Below are 26,260 nucleotides of genomic sequence, written 5' to 3' on the forward strand. Positions count from 1 at the left end.
GCCGTCGGATCTGCAAGCCCCTCCTCGGTCGTAACGAAGGGCTGGGAAAAAACGTGAAGCTGAAATGGGACACCTGCAAATGAGAGGGATGGAATGATCGTGCGTGACCAGGGGTTGATTGCAGCCGTTGAGGTCTTGATCAGACGGCCCCGGGGACCACCGACCATGGTAGGAGCCACTCATTCAAAAGGTCACGATGTGATCGTAACCGCTGGATCAAAACTGTCAGGCCAACATTTTGGCAAGGTTAGGCCGCTTGGAGTTGAGAACTTAATTTTCTAAGAAAAACTCCTACCATTCTCTGGAACTCTTAATCTTAGCGTAGAACATACCATGACCCATGCGCATGGCTATTATTCTCGCTTTTGGATTAACGGGACGGTAAAGATGGTTTTGTGCCTCATTTCTTAGTCTGTATTTGAACCAAAAATCTTAATATATATATATGCGGTTGAGAGTGAAATATATCCATATATGAACAAGCTGTTTAGGTGCTTGGGTGACGTTGGTCATCTAGAAACAGAAGGTACGTGGCGTTGCAGCTTACACATGTATCAATGATTGGTTTTAACATGTGATGCGACATCTGGTTAGATTCCATTAATTTGTGGAGAAGAGTTGGAAATAGGAACGACACGTCGACACATATGTATTGTTATAAGCAATTGATAATTCAAGATTGATATTAACTAGTTTAAAATGCGGTGTGATGCATGACATATGAATATTTTTTTTAAATAATATTTTTATAAAATAAAATTTTAATATAATATAAAAAATATCATAAATGATATCAAATATTTTATATGAGAACATAAAGTCATATTATTTAAATAATATGGTAGTAAAAAGTAACATAATTATTTCTGTCTTTTACCGACAGAAAAATTATTTTTTGAATCAATATTTTCAGCATTAATTGTTTTGAAATTCTAACAGAATACGATCATCTATTTGCATCCTACGCATATTTCTTTTCTTCACAGTCGTATCAATAACAAAAATTTCATCCTCATCTACTTCAATTTATAAAAAAAAATTAATTATTAATTATTAAAATAAAATATATAAATATAATTATTCATATATAAAAAATTAAAAATATATCATTTATAATATTTTTTTTTCGATTTCTCTTGCCTTTTGATTCGTTGCATGCATCGTTCGAAACTATTTTAATAATAGTGTAGATTGATTCTCCTTCTTTGAAATTATATTTATCAACTTTAATTTAAAAGATATAATTTTTTTCTATAATTTTTTTTATTTTTAAGAGAATAATAGAATTTATCATCTTTTTGCACGAAGAGATATACGTAATTCGATATCGTCAAATAATTTATTGGATGAATAAAATATAAAATATATACTGCATATATTTTATCCCTACATAATTCTTTAGCTGATTTGTCTATTAATCGTTAAGCAACTTTATCAAAAAGAACAAACGATGCAGATCTAGTATAATCCTACACATAAAATTATAATCGATATCTAAAGAACAGAAAAGAATAGAATCAAATTAAAATTTATTATAACTAACAAATAAAAAATTATAATGGACATAAGTAAGAGATGTGATATTAAAATATCTAATATATAATTTTTTTATGATTTAAAATATATTTTTTTATCAATAAATTTTAAGTATCAAATACAAAATAAAGTTTAACATTAGATATTTAGACTCTATATTGCATCGATCACATCAAAATCCAATATCAGTACATCTTACTTTTTTTTGACAAACTTAGCATGCTGTATAACCCTATATGATGCATGAGATACAATTTTTTAAAATAATATTTAATTTTATTTATCTATTATATTATATCTATTCTATGTATATTTTAAAATAATTAAAATAATTTAAAAAATTATATTTTTTTTACATGGAGTGTATTATAAGCTATCGAACAAATTTTATAAAAATTCGAAGATCCTGATTCTACGAAGCTCCTTCTTAAATTCATTATTTCTTATTTTTTTATCTTTAACCATTTTTAAATTCTTCCATCTCTCTTTTTCCTTCTCTTTCGATCCTCTCCTCTCACAGTCACAAGAGACTTTCATTCCTTTTCTCCTCTTTAAGGCCTCCGATGCCATCAGTTATCATGTCCGCACCGACTCCCTCGATGGTGACTTTCATAAGGCTCGTCACCTCCTCGACTATCTCTCCCTTCACATTCTCCCCTTCTACCCTCTTCGACCTTGGCACCCTCATCTACCATGTTTGTCAGTTCCATCATATTTATTATATCGCCGCATCCTACGGAAGGAATAGAAAGCAGAAGATTCGAAGCAAAAAAAAAAAAATCACGAAAAGAATAGAAGGCGAAAGATTAGAAGCAAAAAAAAAAATATTATCTTGAGTGTGTGTATATATATTAAATTAAATATATTAGATTGGATACATTAGATATATTAGATTAAATATATTATTACTCTCCATCTTAACCATCTTAGGCTTGCCTTTAGCTTCAAATCAACCTCCGAGTTCTATAACCGGTGTTCCTAATTTATCTTTTAAAGGCTCCAACATTTTTTTGCCTGTAGTCTTTCCTGGGCATTCTTACCTTGCCATGTACTTCCAGAATTCAGACTAGTTTGATATGACCTTCGAGTTCTATAAACGGTATTTCTAATTTTATCTTTTAAAAACTCCAACTTTTCCTTGCCCATAGTCTTCCCTAGGCTTTCTTACCTTGCCGCGAACCTCCAAAACCCAAATTGGTTCGATGTAACCTCTGCCTCTGCGCTAAAATGGAGAGAATTCTTGAGAACTCCATGACTTCGGAGCTCCTCCGCTAGCTCCCTCCCCTACACCTCTGCCCTCCTCCACCACCTCCCGCCCACCCCACTCCAACTCTCCCCCTTCTCTTCTTCTACTTCACCTCCTCCGTCGGCTCGCTCCCCTACACCTCCGCCCTCCTCCATCATCTCCCGCCTACCCCACTCCACCTTCCGCACACACGCCATTCCCTCCTTCCCTCTCCGACCCCTCCCCACCTGGTCTCTCTCCTCTCTTTTTCGTGGCAAGTGTTTTACTGTAGTTGTCGTAGGGGGTGGGGATCTGGAGCTAGGCCTGGTTAAAGAAGCTTCGCTCAAACGAACGAACTGCCTCCACCACCAACGATTGGAACACTGCCATCCATAGCCTCGCCGTCAGCCCCAACCCCGCCTCTGCCCTTCTCCTCTTTGCTCGCGAGATGCTCTCCCTCTCCCCCCCCATCACCCCGACGCCCTCACCCTCTCCTTCGCCATCCACATTGCTGCCCACCTTTCCACCCTCCACCCCACCCGCCAACTCCACTCCCTCCTCCTCCGCCTCAGCCTTGCCGTTGATGTCTGCCTCGCTACCACCCTCCTTGACGCCTATGCCAAGGCCCCCAACCTCCCCTCCACCCATCAAATCTTCTCCGAGATGCCTCTCTGTGACATCCCCACCTGGAATGCCCTCATCTCAGGCCTCGCCCTCTCCGACCGACCGCCCGACACCCTCGTCCTCTTCCGTCGCCTCTCTTCCTTTCTCGATCCCTTCGACCCCACGCCCAACGATGGCACCATCGTCGCCGTCCTTTCAGCCTATGCCCAGCTCGGCTCCCTTCGCGACGGCGCCACCGTCCTGGACTACACCTGCGACCTCGACAGTAACATCCGTATTTGTAATATCCTGATCGACATATACGTTGAACGAACGAACCAATAGAAAAGCCTGAGCGATGTCGTGATAGAGGCGGCAGTGGTCATCCTCGATCTCTAGTTGGGTGTGGCGACAGTGGAGGAGGAGCTTTGCCTAGGATAGATGGGAAAGAGGAAGACCGGCTTGCGATCGCTTATATATATATATATATATTAGAGAGAGAATGCGTGATCCATTCATCCCATTCACAGTTGCAATGAACCTAGGAATGTAAATAATATCCAAAAAATTGATAACCCAACCCAATTATGTTTCAATAATCAGGTATGGATATTGATTAAGTTTTGATATTCTTATTGAATCTAACTAGGTTCTATATATGGTATGTGTCTTCTTATTGCATCAAACTCAGATTAGGTACGTTTGAATCCCAAAAATCCAATAATCCTAATACATATACACAAAGCATATATATATATATATGTAATATACATAATTGTAGAAATATGAAAAAAATAGTTGCATGACCTGTGTTAATTACCTTTATATGATTTTACATTTTTTTCTCATGCGTTCTCTCTGTAATTAACCCTTGTCCATTTCTATTTATGTTCCAAAAGGCCATCTGGTATTTAGATACTGGTTATGTTTCAATTAAAACAAATGTAAATGGACATTTAATCATGTTTTAAAAAATAATTGGGCTTTTTTTTTTTTTAAATAGTCATTTATTGTCAATATCACACTCCTTTTTTGCTGTAGTCTGCCAAATATTTACTATATATTCAATTTTAAAAATTATTAATCCTTGGCTTGGTGATCCGCTAAAATCATGTATTTAAACCTAAAAATATTCGAATTCGATTATTAATCAGGTTTGGATGTGAGTTTAGAATTTACTTCTTTTGATGAATACGTACCCCTATTTGAACTCGAATTTTTCTTATCCAACCCGAGTCCAACCCATTTACGGTCCCAATGCATCAAAACGCATGAAAGCAAATATCCAATGGGAAAGGGAACCATTTGATTTCTTTGCTCCAAGCTGACAAGACATGGTTGATATAGTTTTGCAGCAGTTGATGAGACAATACCGATCATTGGAAAAATAAATGAAAAAAATAGAGAACGGACAATTCATACTTAGGATTGTTTGGTTACAGCTTATCTGTACAGGCCACAGGTCTAACATACCGATCATCAAATCATTTCAATTTTTTTTTTAATGTACCAGCAACGCGCATTATGATAATTTCACTGTAAATAAATGATCCATCTAATAATTTCTCACTGTGAGGCTACTTACCTTATGGCCGCGGCATCTGTGATTGCTAAACTAGACCCTTCAGTTTGCTCCATGCCTCAAGAAGATTGGAACCCACCGCGTTTGCAAGAGTTGAACTCGTGCCAAAACACTTGTCAAAAATCCCAAGATAAAAAAAAAAAAATTAAAGACATCTAATTTGAGGATACGTTATTAGCCAATCCTAGCAATATCTCAACGGTAGAATCGAAATACAATCAAGAATAACAAGCAGTCACACATGCATCACTCACCATTCACATAAAATATTATGATATCCCTCCCTTATTATTATTATTATTTTTTGGTAATCATATCCCTCCCTCAATTCACCATCAAATTTGGGCAATTGATATTTGCACCAACAAGCAATCGAAAACAATGAACAACTTTCCAGAAGTCGGAGAGGCAATCACAATGCTGTGGTATCCACGTGGCATAACAGCTATCTTATGAAGATACTGATGTTTTGTTGACGCATGGTACCAAGTAGAATGGATCTTAGAGTGCAAGCATACATCTATAGTCCGTTTTTTTACTCCTACCTCCGTTGCTCGAGTTTAGGTTGTATCTTTATCATGAAAGAATGATTCTCCTTTTCTTTTTTCATGATATCGAGCATTGGATCGTACGATGTTTCTGCCACAGACGCACCATAAAGATTAGAATATTTTGATATCTGTGCAAGTCACGAATCACGATCTAACTGTTGATGTCGGGAGGAAAAAAAAAAAAAAAATCGATCATTCCTTCGGGCGAAAGATCGAACCCGTTCCTCACACCACCGTGTCTGTCTCCCTCTCCCTCCAGTCCGGCAAATTCATACAATTATGGACGTCTGAAACGGCGTCTATTCTCCATTACCATCACGCATCATGGGATTCGAGTCATCCGACGAACTTCTTCTCCGTCAACACGGTGGACCTGGTCGGTCTACGGTGGACCTGGTCAAACTAATAATTTCTCGGTAGGCGGAGTTTTTGGTCCGAGATCCGTCTAAGAGACTGAGACGCTGCCACGCCACCGTGTATGGCATGGCATAGCATCGTCCCGGTGGCAATATACCTTCTCTTACAATAATTGCTACATATTTAACCTTTTCTTGACGCCTTTTGGACCGCTCTACGGACTTCGCCCCCCCCCCCCCCCCCCCCCCCCTCTCAGTTGACGCATAAAGACCCCCCTCATCTCTCTCTCTTTTTCTCCCTCGCCTCCTCCCCCGCCGAACCCGGCCCTTCTCCCCTCTTTCCTCAGCTTTCTGGTCATCTATTCCCCGAGCCTTTGCTTCCAAAATCTCCGAATCCAACTCTGAGCTCGAACCAATTGGACTCTTCCGGTTCTAGGGTTTCTACTCCCGCTATAGAGCGAGCTCGAGCTCAGCTGGAGGGATCTCTGAGCGCCCGTCAAGAGCATTGCTGGGAGAGGAGAGGTATGTCGCTCCTTTCCTCGTGCAATCGATGTTTGGTGGTTCTTTAATCAGGTAGAGAATTAGAGTTCTTGGGTGCTAGTGAGAGTAATCTCGAGATCGCTGGTTTCCATGCGATACCTCGATCTTCTTAGAGTAAGCGACACGCCTCGCGTTTGGATTCCATTATGTAAATTTTACACGCTATATTAGTGTAATGCCGAGCAAAAAGCTTCGTGATTTGGATCGACGATAAAGTTTGAGATCATTGGTGAAAAGTCTCATTTTCCTTCTTCTTTTTTTTTTTTTGTTCATTCTTCTGATTCATGTAATTCTATAACTTAATGTTTGAAACGCAGATTGGAGAAGGAGATAGATAATGATGCCCCTGGCCAGTTTCTTTGTTCTTTCTTCTTGAATCACTATAGATTTCTGATCTGATGGTCTCTAAATGGAAATGCAAGGATGAACACGGTGTTTTCTCTATATTTCTCGTGTTTTTGTCGCACTGTGTTGAGGTCTGTTGACATTGCAAGTCATTTTGGCTTAAACGACTGCAGTTCTAAGTAACACAAGGACATGTTTAATTATTATTAACACTCATAGTTCAGTTAAACTTAAAAGAATCCACCAGAGTGCCTGGAGCTATACTGCACAAATTTTAACTCCTGTTTTTACCAATTAGTCATAAATTATAGGAGCTTAGACGAAAATTTATATTTAAAATATTTAGTCTATGTTGTCTTGCTACAAAATTTAGAAACACAACATATTAGACCAGGGTTTTCTTAGATCAAGAAAGAACTTACAGTTTATGTTCCAATTTATGCTGTAGTTTGTTTTGATTCTCTTGTGAATTTACTGAATTTGTTTTAGATTTTATCAAAAGTCAAAAGGGTTATAACTTATAAATGATTAAAAACATTATTTTCATATCTATTTAAAAGAAGGCTAGTTATGATTTCAGTTCTTAGTCTGTACTGAATAATGGCATTTCAAGTTTCTGTTGCTCCCTGTAATTCATAAAGTTCAATCTATATTGACACCTAATGGTGAATTGATGGTATTGTACTGTAGCACCTGAAATGCTTTTTTCTGAAGGCTATAATCGGCCCAAGCTGGCACTGATATTTTTATACGTTCTGTAGTGCATTCTTAATAGATGTCTGCTTATGAATAACCCTTGCATTAAATGCTTTGATGGCAGTCTATAAATTCTCTGTGGTTGCATGATTTTCTTTTGCTTTTGGAGAAAAGGTTGCACAATTATGTTCATTAATAGAGTCTTGCCTTCAAGCAGGTTGTTTAATGAAGTACCATCCTGCCTTTTTGGTCAGATTGGCGTAGGAGGTACCTCCAGTCTGACATATCATTTGACCTTAAGAGTTGTGGAAAGTGCTAACCAGTGAAGAGGCTTATAGATGGGATTATCATAATTATTGGTTGACTCCTAACATCATTTGTTTTTCTCTGTACCCTTGAACCTAATCAGAGATTGATGTTTTTCTCTGTACCCTTGAACCTAATCAGAGATTGAATATATATATATATACATATATAGAAACACTTATCGTGATAATTGCATATTTTCTATAAACAAAATGCCATCATGGTGGGGGAAGTCTTCCTCTAAAGATGTGAAGAAGAAGTCCAGCAAGGATAATTTGATTGATACATTACATCAATTCACAAACCCAACTGAACGAAAAGGAAATGTTAGATCAGGAGGATCTCAAAGACATGGTGGTGATGCAGCTTCAGTGAAGGGGTCTTTATCACAAGCAGAATCACAGTCTATGTCATCCACAACTCGAGTATCATGCTGTCAAAATTTTGCAGATAGACCTCATGCCCATCCTCTTCCACTTCCTAGGGTGCACTCAAGCATGACATGTAGACACCCAGGACATGGTGGTTCAAAGCCAATTCTAGAAAAACGTGGCAAAGCGCAGCTTTTTTTGCCTCTTCCAACACCTAATCATGTTCCTGTAAGACTAGATACTGCTGATATTTATGGAGATTTGGCTACTGCATCTGTTTCTAGTAATTGCTCCATCGATAGTGATGATTCTCAACTTCATAGTCCTGTGGGGAATGATTTTGAAACTGGTAGCAGGAGAATTATACGTGACCCTTCCAGGTATGTTCCTTTTCAATCTGATCAAACATCAAAGTATGAAATTGGCTGCTATTTTTGACATGTGTGTGTTTCGAACTCATTGTCCCATATCTTCTTACATGTCCTTCCTTTTGTTTTTTATAAATTTTGAAGTGTGGCGCATAGAGATCATTCTCCTATCAGCTGTCATAAAAACTCTAAGGAGACAGCAAAGTCAGCTACTTCACCATGCAATAACCAAAATCTCTCTTCATCACCCAAGCAAGGAACTTTAGGCTGTCACCCCTCCAATAATCAAATTCTTCGCCATGGTGCTCCTAGCAGTGCTCCAGATAGCTCGATGTCAAGTCCTTCTCGAAGTCCCATGAGGGTAGTTTGCCCTGAGCAAATTCTGACTTCTGTTTTTTGGTCAGGAAAGCCCTACCCAGATGTGAACTTCCTTGGATCTGGCCAGTGCTCTAGTCCCTGTTCTGGTCAGACCTCTGGGCATAATTCGATGGGAGGGGATATGTCTGGACAGTTATTTTGGCAGCACAGCAGGGGTAGCCCAGAGTGTTCACCAATCCTGAGCCCAAGAATGACAAGTCCTGGTCCCAGCTCTAGGATACATAGTGGAGCTGTTTCTCCATTGCACCCACAGGCTGGAGGATCAACACCAGAATCCCCTACGATTCAGGCTGATGAGGCGAAGAAATTATCCCACCGTTTGCCACTGCCACCAATAAATATTTCCAATAGCTCTCCTTTTTCATCAATGAATTCTGCATTAAATAATCTTTCCTTGATACGTAGCCCTGGAAGGGCAGATAATCCCACAAGTCCTGGGCCTCGATGGAAGAAAGGGAAGCTGATTGGGCATGGCACATTTGGGCATGTTTATGTTGGCTTCAACAGGTACTGACGTTGTCCTTTTATTTTATGTGAGAGATTATGCATGATTTTTGCCTTCCTTCTTGATACTAGTGGAAATACCCTACATACTGGTCCAGTATTCATATTTGGCTTCAATAATTTATCATTTATTTACATTTCTCCTGAGTATGTTTTATCAGCATTACTGGCTTATGTTAGTGGTTGTGCTTGTGTCATACAACCATAACATATGCATGCACATATACATAGATATGCAATGAATAATAAAATATTGTTACATATGTTTTATGTTTCATGTTCCAATGTCAAATCTGAACTCCCAAGTACCACACTATGAGGCTCCAAGTTGGTGTGCTGTCCTTCTTCACACTGCTATAACTACTCTTATCTTAAATAGATATACTGCCCTATTTTGTTGGTTCATGCTTTGAAGGAGAGAAACAAGAGAAGAGGACCTTCCAAAATTGGAGTGTAAGTATCCGATTACATGAATGATAAAAAAAATTGTCTATCAGATTAGGCAATTACAGCCAATGATACCATTTCTCATGTGCAGTGCAACACTAGCAAAGGAAATTAAATCCAAAAGGATGTGAGAGAGAGATTGTGGTACTGCAATATAAGCAGCATATTTACCACATACACTGCAAAGAAATGCTGAAATATATGTGAATTACAAAACTTCCCCCAATACCACATAAACTGGCAGTGCTCGGACTCCTTTCTCACTCTAAATATTATACATATCTAATACATAACATTTTGAGAGTACATGGTTGTCAGGTTGTGGTAGACAGCATATGGTTGGTGGATTCTTTTAAGGCCAAAAGGCTGAGATGCGGTGGGAAAGACTTTGTAGTTCGAAGAAAATGGCTATCAAGATTTTGAAGTCTTTCTATGATAAGGACTTGGTCTAGTACCAGTGACTAGTGAAATGCTGACCATGATAGTTGTGCTAAGGCATGTTGATTGATTTTGAAATAATGATTCTTGATTGCATGCCGGATTCATTCTATCATCTCAGTCTACGAATCATTTTTCGATATAGCATGATCATAAACAATCCATGAGTTCATTGCCATCTTGTCGACTGTTTTGTTCCTGTTTTATCTCTTTATTTTTATTCTTTTGTTCTATATTTATGTGATGAGAAGGTCTATTTCTTGGTAGTTATGACATTGTACTTCTTAAATTTAGATCTGATTTAAGTTGTCAGTTCACTTCTGGATAAGATTGAGATGAATTTATTGGATAGTGTCAGTAGTTACTCTATTCTTATCTAAATCTTTGTTGATGGTTTGTTGTATTTCAGCATTTATCATTCCTTTGTTTTGTCTTCAGTGAGAGTGGTGAAATGTGTGCTATGAAAGAGGTTACTCTTTTCTCTGATGATGCTAAGTCAAAGGAAAGTGCAAAGCAATTGGGGCAAGTAAGTACTTTTTTCTTATTAGATTTACTGGATGTTATTCTCCCTGACACATGCATATTGAACTTTATATTTGTTTTCTTAATAACTCTGTGAAACAGTTTTCAATAAACCTGTCTATTTTCACAGGAAATTGCTCTATTGAGTTGGTTACGGCATCCAAATGTAGTGCAGTATTATGGATCTGAAATGGTATAGCTTATCATTTCAATTTCTGAAGATTTCCATTTTGTGACTTCTTTATTCCATTTTTCTCTGAACTTCACTTCTTATAATTGTACAATATGTCTGCCATTGCAAACATTTCATCATTATATTATCTATTATTGCTGGCTTAACCTTACATTGCAGATGCTTGTGATGGCTGTGGGTGGTAAAATCTGCTTGAGCTTTTTAACAATGTAAATTTACTGATTGAATTAAAACAACTTTTCTCTAAATGTAAAATAACAATGAGAACTTTGGTTATGCCAATGATCCTGGTTCAGTCAGGTTGGCACATAGGGCTGGGCTATACAAAGGGAATAGGAATGATAAAAAAAGAATAACAATGCTCTCGGAATTAAAAAAAAAAAGGGTATAAAAATGAAGTAGATGTGTTTGCTTTTTACTAATACTATGTTCTCGTTCACACTCTCTTTTGAATCAATCCCTTGAATTCGTTTTCACCATTCTCAAGAAACCAACTTCACTGTATCAGCTTTCTTAAAATCCTCCAACATGATTTCCGTGTAATCTTAAGTCTACCTCACAGGCGTATGTCAGTCATGACCAAATTATCTTGATCTGTACTATAAAACTTTGTCCTCTGTTGGAATAAACGTTAAGGCATCTCCTGGTTGCTAAATTATGTGTTCCTTCATTGTTTTACCACATATTTGTCTCAATATCATTGGATACACCATATTCGACTGTGTAGCATTGACTTTATCTATAGATATTGACACTGCACAATGTTGTTGGTATTGGTTTGATGATGACTGAGTTCCATTCTGGGAAGACAATGCACACAACTTAGAATATTTATTAACATTTGAATCTGTTAATTAATATTGTTCAAGTATATTTAGCTGGCCTTTGTTTACTTGGGGTCTTAGGTAGCATTAAATTGGCCATAAATTCCAATGATGATATTCAGTTTGTATAATTTTACACATGATAAACCAGTTTTAAGGAGTCCGTGCATTGGTGCAAAATCATGGGAGCACTAATCCCATCTACATAATGATAATAGATTGTGCCCATTTGTAAAACACATGCGGAGTATTTGGGAATATGGATTACAATTAATATCTCAAATAACTTGAATATGCTCTATCATTCGAGTTTGTTTTGAAGCAACTCAAAAGCGGGCATATTATTCTTTAAGATAATATAACATGATTCAATTTTTGTATGTTAACTATTTGAGACTGCTTTATCACCATACTGCTTTTCGTTATATATTTTTGTCTGGGAATTTGCCATGAGAGTTGTGACAGAATTCATGTTTTTTGCATGGTGGTTATTGTTGTTGGCTTTGCTTTATAAATCGAACAGATGGATGACAAATTTTACATTTATCTGGAGTACGTTTCTGGTGGTTCCATCCACAAACTTCTTCAAGAATATGGGCAGTTTGGAGAAGTAGCTATTCGCAGCTATACTCAACAAATCCTTTCAGGCCTTGCATATTTGCATGCAAAGAATACGGTGCACAGGTACAGTGTTATTTCTGTTATCATATTATAAGGCAATTATTTAGAAGAATTCTTTCTGTCAATTGCCTCATCCTTTATCTCTGCCCATGCTTCCAGTGAACCTTTGCTGCTTGTGTAGGGACATAAAAGGAGCAAATATACTTGTAGACCCAAATGGACGTGTAAAATTGGCAGACTTTGGGATGGCAAAACATGTAAAATTTTCAACCTGCTACTTTCATTTGGATTTTGGTAATATTTTTCTGAGATGTTGCCATACTGCTGTGATCCTGTTTAAGAGAATTTGCTGAATCGGTTACAGTTTTCTGATAGTGAGAAAAGTTGCATGCCTTCATGCATGCTTTATAATAGTGGAGGTAGCCCTTGATAGGAATGAGTGATGAAGTGGTGAACCCAAATGGTTGGGACTATATTCATTGTTTGTGATTGTGTTTACATGCTTTTGCAATCTGCTCTTTTTTCTTTTTCCCGGCATATGGAGGCCCTTTTTTCTGTTACCTTCATGCAAGGAGTATGTGTTTTAAATTATGAGAAACATTTAAAAGGACTAATGAGAAAAATGAAGTCCTCTTTGTCTTTTCAATACAATGTTGCAGCCACACAAGTCCTACATATTTGCATAAATTTGTTGTTGTTCCTCTGAGTGGATCCAAGCAATGTTGCCATCATCCAACTTTCAGGAGTACTTGTTTTGACACCAAGGATGTGAAATAGATGTTGGGATTCTATGAATAATCGACCTGATTTTAAAATATGTTTTGGAAAATGAAGCAAGGGTGTCGTTCAAGCTCACAATCAAGTGGATCGAAAAGGAGAATTACATGGAATTCACCATTTTCATTTAAAGAAAGCTGGTATACTATTAAAAAATCAGATCTGAATGAAAGCTGTAGCAAACAAAACAAAAACAAAAACAAAACTTTTTTAAGTTCATGACGACTTGTTAAGACCAAACCATTCTCTTGTCATATGGACTTCCTGGAATAAGTGGTATATCCACCTACAATGCTGCTGCCACTCTGGAATCTGGCTTCATAGTTCATAATGCCTCCACTGCTTTATGTACCTCCATACCTGTTCAAAATTGGCAAATACATATTCAATGTGTTGTTAAGTTAAACCATGAAGTAGAAAATAACTAATCTGATTTACCGGTTGGCTGTTCCCATTTGGTCAAGTTACTATAGAAGTGTTGCTTCCTGACTCGGTGCACCAGACCTGTTTAGAGTTCAAAGCTACTGAACACATGATTATGGCAAAGATGAAACTATTTATTTTCCCAATGAAAAAAAAGAAAATACTCATAGATGTCATCTATGTGTGCATACAGCAAAAACATCTGCCACAGTTTTTGTTTTTGTTTTTTGTTTTTTTGTTTTTTTTGAGTTTTAACATGATATTATGCCATAGGAGATGATTTTTATATGGAAAAAAAAAATCTTTAATTCTTTTTTGAATTACTGCAAAGTTATCTCTATGTTTGGCTTTTTGTTTCAGATTGCTGGGCAGTCATGCCCCTTTTCATTCAAAGGAAGCCCATATTGGATGGCACCTGAGGTTAAGTTGTTTTAAGCCTGGAAAACTTCTCTTTTCTGTTTTTTCCATCTTGTAAACTTCTCTTTTCTGTTTTTTCCATCTTGTAAAATGCTTCATAGTGACACGTCTCATTGATGTTGTGCATCCAGGTTATAAAAAATGCGAACGGCTGTAACCTTGCTGTGGATATATGGAGCCTTGGTTGTACCATTTTGGAGATGGCTACCACAAAACCACCTTGGAGCCAGTATGAAGGGGTTGGTGGTTAAACTTTGAGCTAAATGTTTCATTATCAGTAGTACGTTTCAGTTACCATGTGTCCATGTCCTTTCATTGCCTAATATTACCAATCTATTTTATGGTAGATTGATTTGAAAGCTTACACATCAATTCAGCTAAGCCTTAATCCCACACTAGTTGGGGTTAGCTAATTGAAGGCACATTGACTCCTATAACATAAGCTGGTCATCTCTGATTGAGATACATTTTAATGCTATTGTCAAAATCCAAATGAGCATTTCAGTGTAAAAATAAGTTATCATTACTTAAAGGGTAGATAGTACATTACCTCACAAATGTAAATCTTCATTCCATGTCCGCTACAACTAGTATTGTTGAATTTCTTGCTAATGGGTGTATATCATGTTTGTGCTAGCCAACTTTTTGAGAGATGTGAGATGCTGTTCATGTGTGGAGGCCTTCCTTTTTTACTTACTGATCTCAAACTAAGAATTCAATCTTGGATAACTTTTTTTTTTTTTTTAAAAGAAAATCCTAATAAGCTGCAATAGATTGACTAAAAAAATTTTGGTTGATGTATCGATATGATATTGACCAACATTTGGGGATATATCAGTTTCTGTCAGCCAAAACAATCAGAGGTGATATTATCACTTATCAGCATATTATATATTATTATATGTATGTAGGACATCTTGACTAGGATCCTGACAGAGATAGAAATGATGCCTTGTGCATTCACACTTTACAGTGTTCTTTGCATACTATTGAAAAGTGCACACAATGTCTTCACCTTTTCTGGAAAATAAACATTTTGGGTAATTAATAAATATGTTACTAGCAAATATTTGGTTGAAGAGATCCTGTTTCTGGGAATGGGTGATTATTGACTAAAAATGTGTTCTCATCTCTCTGGATCTTTCAGATATTCACTTCAAACAAATAATAACCTGCATATGATACTACAAAAGGAAAGTTGAATTTGTTGTTGGTTTAGCAAGTAATGTCAGTTAAACCATTAATTTTGCTTTAATATTAAAGTTTTGGCTTAATTCTTTCCAGATTGCAGCCATGTTCAAGATTGGGAACAGCAAGGAGCTTCCGGCAATCCCTGATCGTCTCTCAGCTGATGGAAAGGATTTTGTTATGCAGTGTCTACAACGTGAACCATTGAACCGTCCTACAGCTGCTGAGCTTCTGCAGCACCCATTCGTGAAAAATGCGGCCCTGCTGGAAAAATCTATTTCTGTTTCCGATCCCTTTTCACTGCCAACATCTGTTCCATGTGGAACAAACTTCAAGGTATCTGCAGATACTTGTTCAGTGTTCATTTTTTCTATTTCTCCACTTCTATTATATGTTGTGATACTTGGAATATGCATTTAGCTTGAGGTTGACAGTTGTTTTAGCCAGTATTGCAATGACACAAGCTTGATCATTTGTCTTTGAATAGGAGCATAAAAAATCTAATAGGTGTTTTGTAGTTAAAAGACTATAATCTTTGCTTTAATATTATGTAATAACACAATTATGTGGCAAATGTTTCTCTTGTACAAGGTGCGTCTGGCATGGTAGTTTCATTTCTGTTCTCAACATGCATGAGAAAAGAATTAGTGAATTCATCAAGCTTAAGCAATGCCCTTTTAATTTTTAGACATAAATGTTTTGTCCATGCATGTCTTGTTAACTGAATATCATCCATGCTCTAGTACTGTTGTAATTCATGGATCGTGCTGAGTTTGTTGGATAGACCTTCACATGTTCTTGAGCCTTAAATTTAAGAAAGTCCCGACCAGCATAGTTTACTTGTGCCATAGAACTGGCCTACATTAGATGGAAGGGAAATTGCTTTCCTTTGTTGCATTGTATTTAGCAATGATTTTCTTAAGTTTGTGTTATTTACTGTACCTTTATTTGTGTTATTTACTTTGCCTTATGCTGCTTTCTTCATTGTAAAAATAATCAGTTCTGCAATATTTGTAGGATGCTGGGCATGGAAGAAATTTTTCATCTTTGGACATGGAAGGAACAATCATCCATCAGCTCAGATGTGTCACACCTACTGCAGTAAGCCGGTAAATCTTCCTGTAATTCTCCTTTTCCTGTTATCAAATTTCTTGCTCTGTTGAGAGTTTTTATAATAAGTCCAAACCGCATATTTCTCTGATTTTAGTTGCTCCAATGTGCAGTGATATTCATACAAGGAACATGTCTTGTCCTATCTCCCCCATTAGAAATTCTAGGTCTTCACGGCATATCAATGGAAGGATGTCTTCTCCGATATCAAGCCCTATGACCGCCTCAGGTTCATCAACTCCTCTAACAGGTTGCGGTGGTGCTATCCCACTCAGTCAGCCAAAGTACTTGTCTTCTCTTCACGAGGGATTCACAAATGCACCAAGGCTCCTAAATAATCGCCGTGCTGGTGCTTCTACTTATGACCCCAAGCTCGATATCTTCCGGGGCAAGCAGAAAGGCTCCCTTCTCTGGGGGAAGTGATGTCTTCTGAAACTGACATTCTCTTTCCTCAGTTGGGAAGACTAGCATTTGGAGATTGCCGAGAACCATACAAAGGGCAATTTAATTTGCTGTCTTCTCAACTGTTGAGAGATCATGTGAAGCTAAACTTGTAGCCAAACCTTTCATCCTGGTTCTCGCAGTCCTTGGCTGCTTAAATGGTACCTGACTCAGAGAAAGAGCTGGTCAGTGAGGAAGTCCTGTTCTCTCTCTCTCTCTGTGTGTGTGTGTGTGTCCATGAGCTCTTTGATTACTTGGTTCCTTGTCTCTCCATAGAGCAGCTGAGGAATTAATCGTGTACAATAAAGCCCAAAGTGGAGACCCATGGAGTATTTCTCTGGCTGGAGGCTGAGGCTGAAGTGGCTAAGTGGGCATTTTCACACGCAACCCCATACTTGAACTTCACATCGGTAAGCACCATGCTAATTCTATAATTGATAATACAATTGATGACGTACTAATTGTTCTTATTCCAGACTAGGATTTAAAGTATCTCCCATGGTTAAGGCTGACCAAATACTGATCTTTAACAATGTAGCTCCTAAAATGATGCGAAGTGCTTTCAGCAGTCTACTGCTGGTAATCGCTGGTTTGCCTGTGGTGCTACCTATAGAGGTACTCAGTCCACTTGTCAAAAAGAATTAATTGATGGTTGGCTGTTATCCGAACAATTGGTTTTATTCGGTCAGATTTATTGTGGACCTAATTGCTTTGAATTCATAATGGTGAGATCAATGTGCTTCTTGGGTTATGCACAACTTGAGATATGGTTAACTAAATGGTTTGGACGAATCATTGGAGTGGATTTAGCAACTTCTGAAAAAAAAAAAAAATGCTTTACCTGTTTGTGGGTGTACTTTCACGAAAGCAACTCCAAAGCTCATTGAACTCATTTTCCTGCTATTAGGTTTTCCTATGACACGATGTTAGGATATGCCATAACTGAAAAATGTGATGGATTAAGAAACTGACATGGTAATAATTTTTCTTGACTTTGTTTGACAGCTAATCTCTGAAGAAGAAGACTGTCAACCGGCTGGCATCTGGATATTGATGCTGAATTGTAAGTTTGAGAGAATGGCAATCAGTGATTGTTTTGATTTTTAAGCAGGCGATTTTTGACATTATTGGCAACGAATCCTCACTATGGATAATGTATATCTGAGATCATGATATAAATTAAAAGAGCAGAGATACAAAAACACTAGGACTAGCATCAAGTTACCTTGGTTGTGCAAGGCTATTTTAAATAGGACAGAAGATTGGATGACTCCAAATATTGCTTCTGGAAGAACCCTGAGCATCCAGTGCTTGTCATCATGTTTCGCCGAAACATTGCTGTCAGTTTGGTCAGAAATGCTTCTGCAAAATTTGATTTCTGGTTGGTAATTAAAATGCTTCTGCAAATTTTACCTCGTTGCTGTTCATTGTACGTCACTTGTGGGGAAGCTGGAATGGCATCTCGCACGTTGCATTTTGAACTACTATTGTACATTGCTTAGAGAATGATTTAGTTCTCTGTGTAGCCCGATCCAATTGTATAGTCATGTTTTTAAGATCTGACATTATTTTACGCCAAAGACAACAAGTTTGGCATGTACGAATTTCAAAACTCTTGGTGCTTTGTGAGAGCTACATTGAACAGCTAGGAGGATGAAGTGAGGATTTATAAAGCCGATATTAAAACAAAGCTTAATCTTATGACCTTTCATCACCTAGGCTATGGAGGAGTCTGCTCTGAGAGGTTTCATACTAAAATTGGCTATGGAGGAGCCTGCTCTGAGAGGTTTCTTACTAATTTCATACCAAAATTTTAAGCTAGCAATTTGGTTAAGTGCCGCGCGAACGCCGCCAGGTGCAATGTGGGCCACTGGCCTAGGCCATGGCCCTTCCCTAATCCCTCATCCACCCCGTCCAGGTAAATATGACTCATCCTGCTCCCTTCCAAACCCCCCGCGCCCGCGCCCTTCTCTTTTTAAAGTTACCGATGTGGGACTAATTACTCGCACATTCTTCTTCGTGCCCGTGATACGGTGAGTGGTTGGACGGAGAATTATTGTTACCTTGTCCATCGATCGATGGTCGGTGGGGAAATATAATCCCCCATCGGCTGTTAGTGGGTACTATATAGGAAGGCCGTGACGTTTGGTGTTTCATCGCAAGAGTATTTTAGCAAATTCATGAATGTCGCCATTGGTGCAATATCCCAGCACTCAGAGCTCTCTCCCTTGTGGGAGAGGTTCCGTGTTCAAATCGGAGCATCGTGGGTGGATAACAAGCATGATTCAGGTTTAGGATTTTCATGTTTGATTTGCAAGAAAGCCCAGGTTCATGTGATTCAGCCAGACAACATAGGTATGAACAACACGTCAATCTCGCATCAATCACCTCAAACCATCCTTCCCATTGGAGAGTACAAGGAGGCATCAAAAAGCTTTCCTGTAGAAATCTTTAACAGGCCTTGGTTTATCTTGGTGGAAAACAGTCAACACAACTTAAGAATTCTAATATACCAACACAGAAAAGTTACCTGTAGCTAAGCCCCAGCACCAAAAACCAAACACCAAATAAAACAATACCAGTCACCTGATACCTTTAATAATTCAAGTATCATGAGCACACACCCTTAGCAAATTGACCGGTTTACAAGCATCATGTATACTGGGAAAGATTAGAAGGCAGTCTAGTTTCAAGAACAATATGAATATATCAGCTAATCAAATCCATGGTGAAGTCCCAAAGTTTCTTTGCCAAGTCTGTATCCTTTGCTTTTGCGCTTGGCTCCCCTATATTACTGCTGTCAAAATACTTTCCACTCACCCCTTTGACTTGCGGATGCAACGCGACGTAGCATGTCGTTGCTGCCCCCTGTTAAGGAAAAGAATTGCAATCATTCGGCAGCTCGGCACAAGAAACGAATCCAGCTGTCATACTGGTGCAAAATTCCAGTTTTCATCTTTACTTGCTAAAAGGGAACTAGTTTAATCATGCCTAAAACATAAAGCAAAGAGTTGTAGTATCAGAAGCATGTTTCTTCCCTTTATGCAATGACACTTCCTGTGCTTGCACCCACGAGCATGAGGCATTGGCAGAAGTAAATATTTAGTTTGATAAGAACAACAAGTTGGTTGTTAATAGAGTGCTAACCTTAATGTTTAATTTCTTGAACTTAAGCCGTTCAACAACAGTCTACAGTAGATTTAAGTCTTTCAGAAAAATCTATTAGTGATTAGAAGTAAACTAAATCAGTGCCAACCCCCACTCTCGGACATGCATGTGAGTACATATGGAATGAGTGCATTGCAGTTTCGTGCACAAACCATAGAGAACCTCAGGCATCCGACATTTCCAATGTTTGACCACCACCAAGACACGTCAAAGCATATGGTATGTTCCAACTAATAGGTGATAAGTAGTGTTTGTTTCATAAGGAGTTTACTCTGACCAAATGTTAGTGATTTAAAAACTCACCTGCTGAACATTTTTCAGTACAAGTTTCCCAATCGTACGAGAAAGAACTGCATTAAAGCAAATGCAGAGTGTCAGTCACCTAGAACCTTCATATGCAGAATCCTCCAAATGAATGCATAAAATTTACATAAGAATTTATTGTGCAAAATTTAACTAGGAATGATCAAATAGATCTAAAAAAATTACTACCACAAAGATCAGAGAACTATCATCTCTGAGCATTGATCCACCCAGCTAAATGTTGTGCTCGTATCATTCAGCAAAAACAAAGTATGGGCACCAGCCGATTCAATGATGAGAAGACCATGCCACTATACTCACCTCATTACGATGAGATACGATATTTGATATTAAAAAAAATCAAATTTAATATAAAATTCATCAGCAATGCAATGTAATAGACAAATTAGGTTATTAATGAGTAACATAATCTAGTATCGATTAAGTGCATCGTAATGCATTACTATGAGAGAATCATAGCAAACAATATTCCTGCACAGTAAGCAGCATGCTAGGTCTTCATGGTAACAGTTTCCCTTCCTATTATCACTCATATCAAATGTAAGAATATAGGAAAAGGAGATACAACCTGATTTTTAGAACTTGGCAGTACAGACACAAAGATACCACTCATGTATCAGAAAACATGTCATTTGCATTTCTAATACCATAGATAATGCTTGAATAGCAGCAAATTTAGACTATCAGATATTTACCATCCATAAAACTGTGATAGCGCAGAAGATTTGTGATGATTGATCCTGGATGAAGAGAATTTGCTGTTATTTCCACACCTTCCTCCTGTTCAGACCAAACAACCTTCTGTCATCTCTGTGCAGGGATGTCGGCAGCAGTATACAGCAAAACAAATGCAGATGATAATAATGTGCAATCAACAGTGATAAAAATTAACTCGAGTAGGTGAATTCTAAACTATATAAGAACCAGTAAAGCCTAAGAAAAAAAAACCAAAGGCAATCTTCTTTTGCATGGACTGGCACAAGATGATACTACACTTTAGCATTTTGGAGGCTCATTAACTCTGTGGTTCAAATGGTTTTTCCTCAAAAGTCTTGCACTTAACTTCATGCAAGTCTCTGACAACTTGCCACTATTTAACTTCGAATCATGTAAAAGAAATAAGCTTTGATTTCTTTTTCCCTATTCTGATAGGTTAAAAGGGATAACTTTATTAGTAGCAAGAAGATAATAGAATTAAATTTAAAAAAAAAAAAAATCAAGTTGAAAAGGAAAAAAGCAGTGATTCTAAGATAAGAGATGACACCAAAAATTTATATATCTGATAACAATAATCTAAAACCATGAGAGCTCCAATAGTAAGTTGTTCATGGACTTTATAGCAACCGATAGTCCAGAAAGACAAGAACCCTACCTCCAGGTCCAGAAAGTTACCTACAATTCCCAGTTATTGACCACCCTGCACATATATCCACAAGCTTTGATTTGTGGCTAAATACCCTAGATTGAAGTTAAAAAAATTCTAGTGTATGATAATTCCCTTCCAAGCCAATTTAAAATTTATCTATGGATAACTGAAATTTAGTATAATCAGACTCCACACCCCTGCCACACACCACCCCCCCCCCACCACCAAAAAAAAAAAAAGAGTTTATGTAGAGATAAAAGATACCAGGAAACCCGAACAACAATTTATATAGATATATGATATTTAAGAAGGTTAAACATACAAACTCAACATGACAAGACATGAACGCAAGAAGGCACATTGCAAAATATTTTGTAGATAGGTATTGCATTTATCATCTGATACAAAAATGTGCAGAGTTTATAGTGCAAAATGTAGGCCTCTCCCATCACCTACTTGGATCTTAACCATTTCCCACAGCTTGGTTCATGAAGAAGATTTTATCAATGTCATGTGACACCGATTTCCTAAACTTATTCCTAGAGCTAAAGGTAATGACAAAGATGTTAAAACAGTAAGGGTATTAACTCTAACTTTTCATTCAATACAAAAGCTACAGCTGTGGATTTAACCTAGGATTTATTTTATCAGCATTAGTATTTCACCAAAGAGGGTGAACCTTGGCACAACGGTAATCTTGCTCCATTATGGCCTAGAGGTTACAGGTTCGAAACACAAAAACAGCCTCTCCGTATAAGGGGTAAGGCTGCGTACATCCAACCCTCTCAAGATCCCAAAAAATGGCAGAAACCTCATGCACTGAGCCACCCTTTTTTTTTTTTTAATATTTCACCAAAGTTGTGCTTTTAACTTATGGTTTAATTTAAGTTGTGCTTTTAACTTATGGTTTAATTTATGACATTGTGTCCATGATCAAGTTGCTGAGTTCTTGCTAAGTGTTGTCAAAAATATACATTTATCAGATACCCAATGTACTGTTTCTTAAAAATAAGTAAAAGAATATAGATTTATTTCAAATCAAAATACAGCAGTGCAACATTGTGAGAAAGGATGAAAAAAGATGTGCTTTGGATGTGAGCTAGTGACTTTTACTACAGAAACATCATAAACTTTTTCAGGAAAGTCTATTGCAGCTCCTTCAAATGGTAACTAGAAGTTCTTTCTAGTTTGCAGCATTGATCAATAAAACAATGACAAGTTCACAAAATATTATAGCTAACAGTACATGAGACATCACATAGCACCTTTTTATTTCTAATCTGTATGTTTATTTGGCTTTTTAGCTTTTGGGCATTGGCTCAGGATTGTATATATCAAGTGAACCCATATGGTATTGTTGATATCCGTGCCCATCTGGTGCAGCAGTGAATGCATGATCCAAGACCTTGTTTCCTTGTCTAACAATGGAAAATTTTTTGAATCCGCTAGACTCAAGCAGAAAAAAAAATATGGATGCTTGAGAAATGGGCGAAACAGATGGCCTACTTATCATTGTAAAACCCTACCATTATCAGATTGCCAGGAAGAATGTTCTTAATCAACTTGACGACAGTTATTGTACAATGTCCCAAAACAGAAATGGATCGAAAAACAGTAATCTCCAGAAACAACAGCAACAGAACTGCTGGTTACATAAGGTCACAACTATGAAACACAAAACTGAATGGAATGCCCATCATAGTGAATACCTTAAAACGTCTGGAAAGTTCATTAGCATGCAATATGTTTGCAAGTTTTGATTGCCCATATGCAGTCCAACTGCCATACCTGTAAGTGAACAAGTTGGAAAAAATTTAGTTGTGCATCTGCGAGAACAAAGCAGTAACCTGATCACAAACTAATATAATATAGGAAATGTATAAACAAACATTGGAACCACTTTGGTCAATTTGGCACAATTACCAATAAAGATTCCAACAGAACAGTATGGTTAAGGCACGTACCCTGATTGATCATTTATCTTATCAAAACGAATTCCTTCGCGATAGGGAAACCTATGTCCCTCTGATGAAACATTAACAATCCTTCCTTCTATTTTTGATTCGCGAGACGTATTCTTCATGTTCTCCAACAGAAGATGGGTTAACAGAAAATGACCTGCAAAACATGAGACATTCTTCAGACATCAAACACATACAATGATACGATGCTGAAAGAAATTCCTATAATTAAAAACCATTCACATGTAAATCATGCAACAACTACTCAATCCTACAATTAAAAAAGAGGAAAAAAGAAGAAAATAATGGAGGTTCAATGTTCTGACATCAAACACAAGCTAACAAAAAAGCTAATAACATGTATAGAATCTCTTAAGCCGGCTCACATCGGAGAAATAATCAGGGGAAGCAGATGAGAAAATGAAGAATTGGATGACTTGGGTATGTAAGGAGTATACATAGTGTGATTCCATCCAAATAGGTGAACAACGTGCGTACAGATTCCCTTTCACAAACAAGAAATGTAGTTTAGTTAAATCTTTTGGACTTCCTAAATGACACTTCATATTTTTTAGGGAACAATTTAATTCTCCTAAGTGACAAAATTCTATGCAATGAATTCAACAAAAGGTGAATATTTTATATTCTCCAGCTCTCCTCCATATGAAACCAAAGGGACATCAGGAACTTGTTCTAGCATTAGTGTTCAATAAACTTGTGAAGCTAAAACAAAAATCTTATTAAATTAATGGGTACAAAAGTCTTTTGGTTTATTATGCAGAGGGACTAGTATTTTGTCTAAGAGAGAAGTCTCTGCAGCTATATCAAAGAACAACAGTTCAGAAAATTCTCAAATTTTTCATGATGGATACAATAATATAGGATGGCAAGATGCTTTGTCTCTTACCGACATGGTTTGTTGCAAACTGCAGTTCTATACCATCCTGTGAAAGCGTGAAGGGTGTTGACATGACTCCTGCATTGTTACTTTCGATAATAAAAACAGATCACTTGTCAATTTTGTATATGGATGGAGTTACTGAGACATAACTCTCTAGACATTGTAGAAAACACCTAATAATGCATGTAAAGACAAACTTCAACAAAAATCACTATTCTTAGTAATTTATGTTTCAGAGACATATTACATGAGGATATTCAGGGGAAGATTCAGGTTATCGAAGTCTGAAGCAAATTTTCTCACTGAAGCCATTGATGTGAGATCCAATTGCATGACATCAACTTTTGCAGTAGGAATTTCCTTCACTATTGCTTCCTTGACACTGGCACCAGTAGACAAATTCCGGACTGCCATGACCACGTGAACACCACGCAGTGACAGAACTCGGGCTGTTTCAGAGCCAATTCCACTTGATGCTCCTGCAAACCATGAAGGTTATACGAAATAAACCACTAGCATGAATCATCCATAAGGCTCCTATAGCCTCAAAAGTAATTCTCATGCTCCAACAAAACACATTCAAATCAAGTTGATGAACTAGAATTCATGGATACAAAAGTATTACATAAATGGAAGTAAAGAAAGAGAAATTGTGAATTCACATAGGCATATGAATTTTAATGAGTTCTTAAAGTCACGCCTTCTCCATACGGTATCTTCTTTAATTTCCACAAGCAATCGAGCATCCAAAACAAACCTTTCTTTCTCGAAACTTTATAAAGACATGAACGAAAAAAAAACGAATAAAACCACACATTTCCTCGAGTTAGAAAACACTCATAATAAAATCTACCTTGGATATACAAAGAAGAGAGAATTCATTGTAATCTGAAATGAATTCAGATCATAAAAATTCCATACTAGCGAAAATCCAATTATTACCAACAGCGGCACTAGTTAGGCCTAAATCCCACTTGCAGAAATCCCAAGTAAAAACCCCAAAATACTCCAGAGTGAAATCTTCATCAAGCCAACCATAAAGCGGCCAAAAATTACCCAATAAAAAGATTAAAATCCAATCCACCAGCATAGAATAAATACCCTCTCTCAGACTAATAAACAAACAGCGGAACCGAACTTGCAGCACCGTCCTCTCAGCGATTACTATCGAAGAAAAGAATATAAATCAGAAGGTGTAGAATAAAACGGCCATCATGAAACCACATCCAAAGCAATCGACCAAAAACTGAACTGCAAAATCGTTTATTTAATCGGAAAAATAGAGAGCGAAAAGAGACCTGTGACGATGGCGGTGAGGCCAGAGCCATCTAATCCTTGGGTGACTTCCTCTGCGGTCGAATACCACGAGAACCCAGAAGGACCCTTCCGGCTAAACGGCCACATCTCTCCCTTCCCAAGAAACAAGATTCACGACTCCGTTGAAGGCCTTCTCCGGCTTTTACCGATGAGGAATGATATGAACCAAACGACCTGGCGATAATACGAGATGGCCCTTCTACAAGTCAAACTTGACGTCCAAGATTCTTTTTTTTTTTTTTTTTTTTTTTTTTTTGCGGGGGGGGGGGTGTGCTTTTACCGATGAGGAATGATATGAACCAAACGACCTGGCGATAATACGAGATGGCCCTTCTACAAGTCAAACTTGACGTCCAAGATTTTTTTTTTTTTTTTTTTTTTTTTTTTTTTTTGGGGGGGGGGTGCTTATACCGATGAGGAATGATATGAACCAAACGACCTGGCGATAATACGAGATGGCC

General features: G+C 37.5%; 2 protein-coding genes across 3 annotated transcripts; one reads left to right on the forward strand and one right to left on the reverse strand.

The window, feature by feature from the left end:
• Positions 1–6,099: 6,099 nt before the first annotated feature.
• Positions 6,100–18,322, forward strand: LOC105055643 (mitogen-activated protein kinase kinase kinase YODA-like). The gene is given in 13 exon segments (XM_073246448.1): positions 6,100–8,491; positions 8,624–9,364; positions 10,685–10,772; positions 10,899–10,961; positions 12,309–12,469; positions 12,588–12,663; positions 13,967–14,026; positions 14,155–14,262; positions 15,308–15,547; positions 16,229–16,320; positions 16,435–16,721; positions 16,724–17,172; positions 17,768–18,322. Coding segments are annotated over 12 exon segments (2,610 nt in total). The 5' UTR covers positions 6,100–7,952; the 3' UTR covers positions 16,879–17,172; positions 17,768–18,322.
• Positions 18,323–19,330: 1,008 nt separating this feature from the next.
• Positions 19,331–26,047, reverse strand: LOC105055644 (short-chain dehydrogenase TIC 32, chloroplastic). Of its 2 annotated transcripts, XM_010937549.4 has the most exons (8): positions 25,781–26,047; positions 24,730–24,961; positions 24,489–24,568; positions 23,585–23,738; positions 23,330–23,408; positions 20,950–21,034; positions 20,234–20,280; positions 19,331–19,630 (listed from the first exon to the last, which is right to left on the reverse strand). In XM_010937549.4, the coding sequence occupies exons 1-8, from the start codon at positions 25,884–25,886 to the stop codon at positions 19,472–19,474; spliced, it is 942 nt and encodes a 313-aa protein (XP_010935851.1). In that variant the 5' UTR covers positions 25,887–26,047; the 3' UTR covers positions 19,331–19,471. The 2 variants fall into 2 exon arrangements, with proteins under 2 accessions (XP_010935851.1, XP_010935852.1); XM_010937550.4 differs by lacking the exon at positions 20,234–20,280.
• Between the last annotated feature and the right edge of the window lie 213 nt (positions 26,048–26,260).

The sequence above is a fragment of the Elaeis guineensis genome, chromosome 12 (genome assembly GCF_000442705.2).
Source record: "Elaeis guineensis isolate ETL-2024a chromosome 12, EG11, whole genome shotgun sequence".
NCBI lineage: Eukaryota > Viridiplantae > Streptophyta > Magnoliopsida > Arecales > Arecaceae > Elaeis > Elaeis guineensis.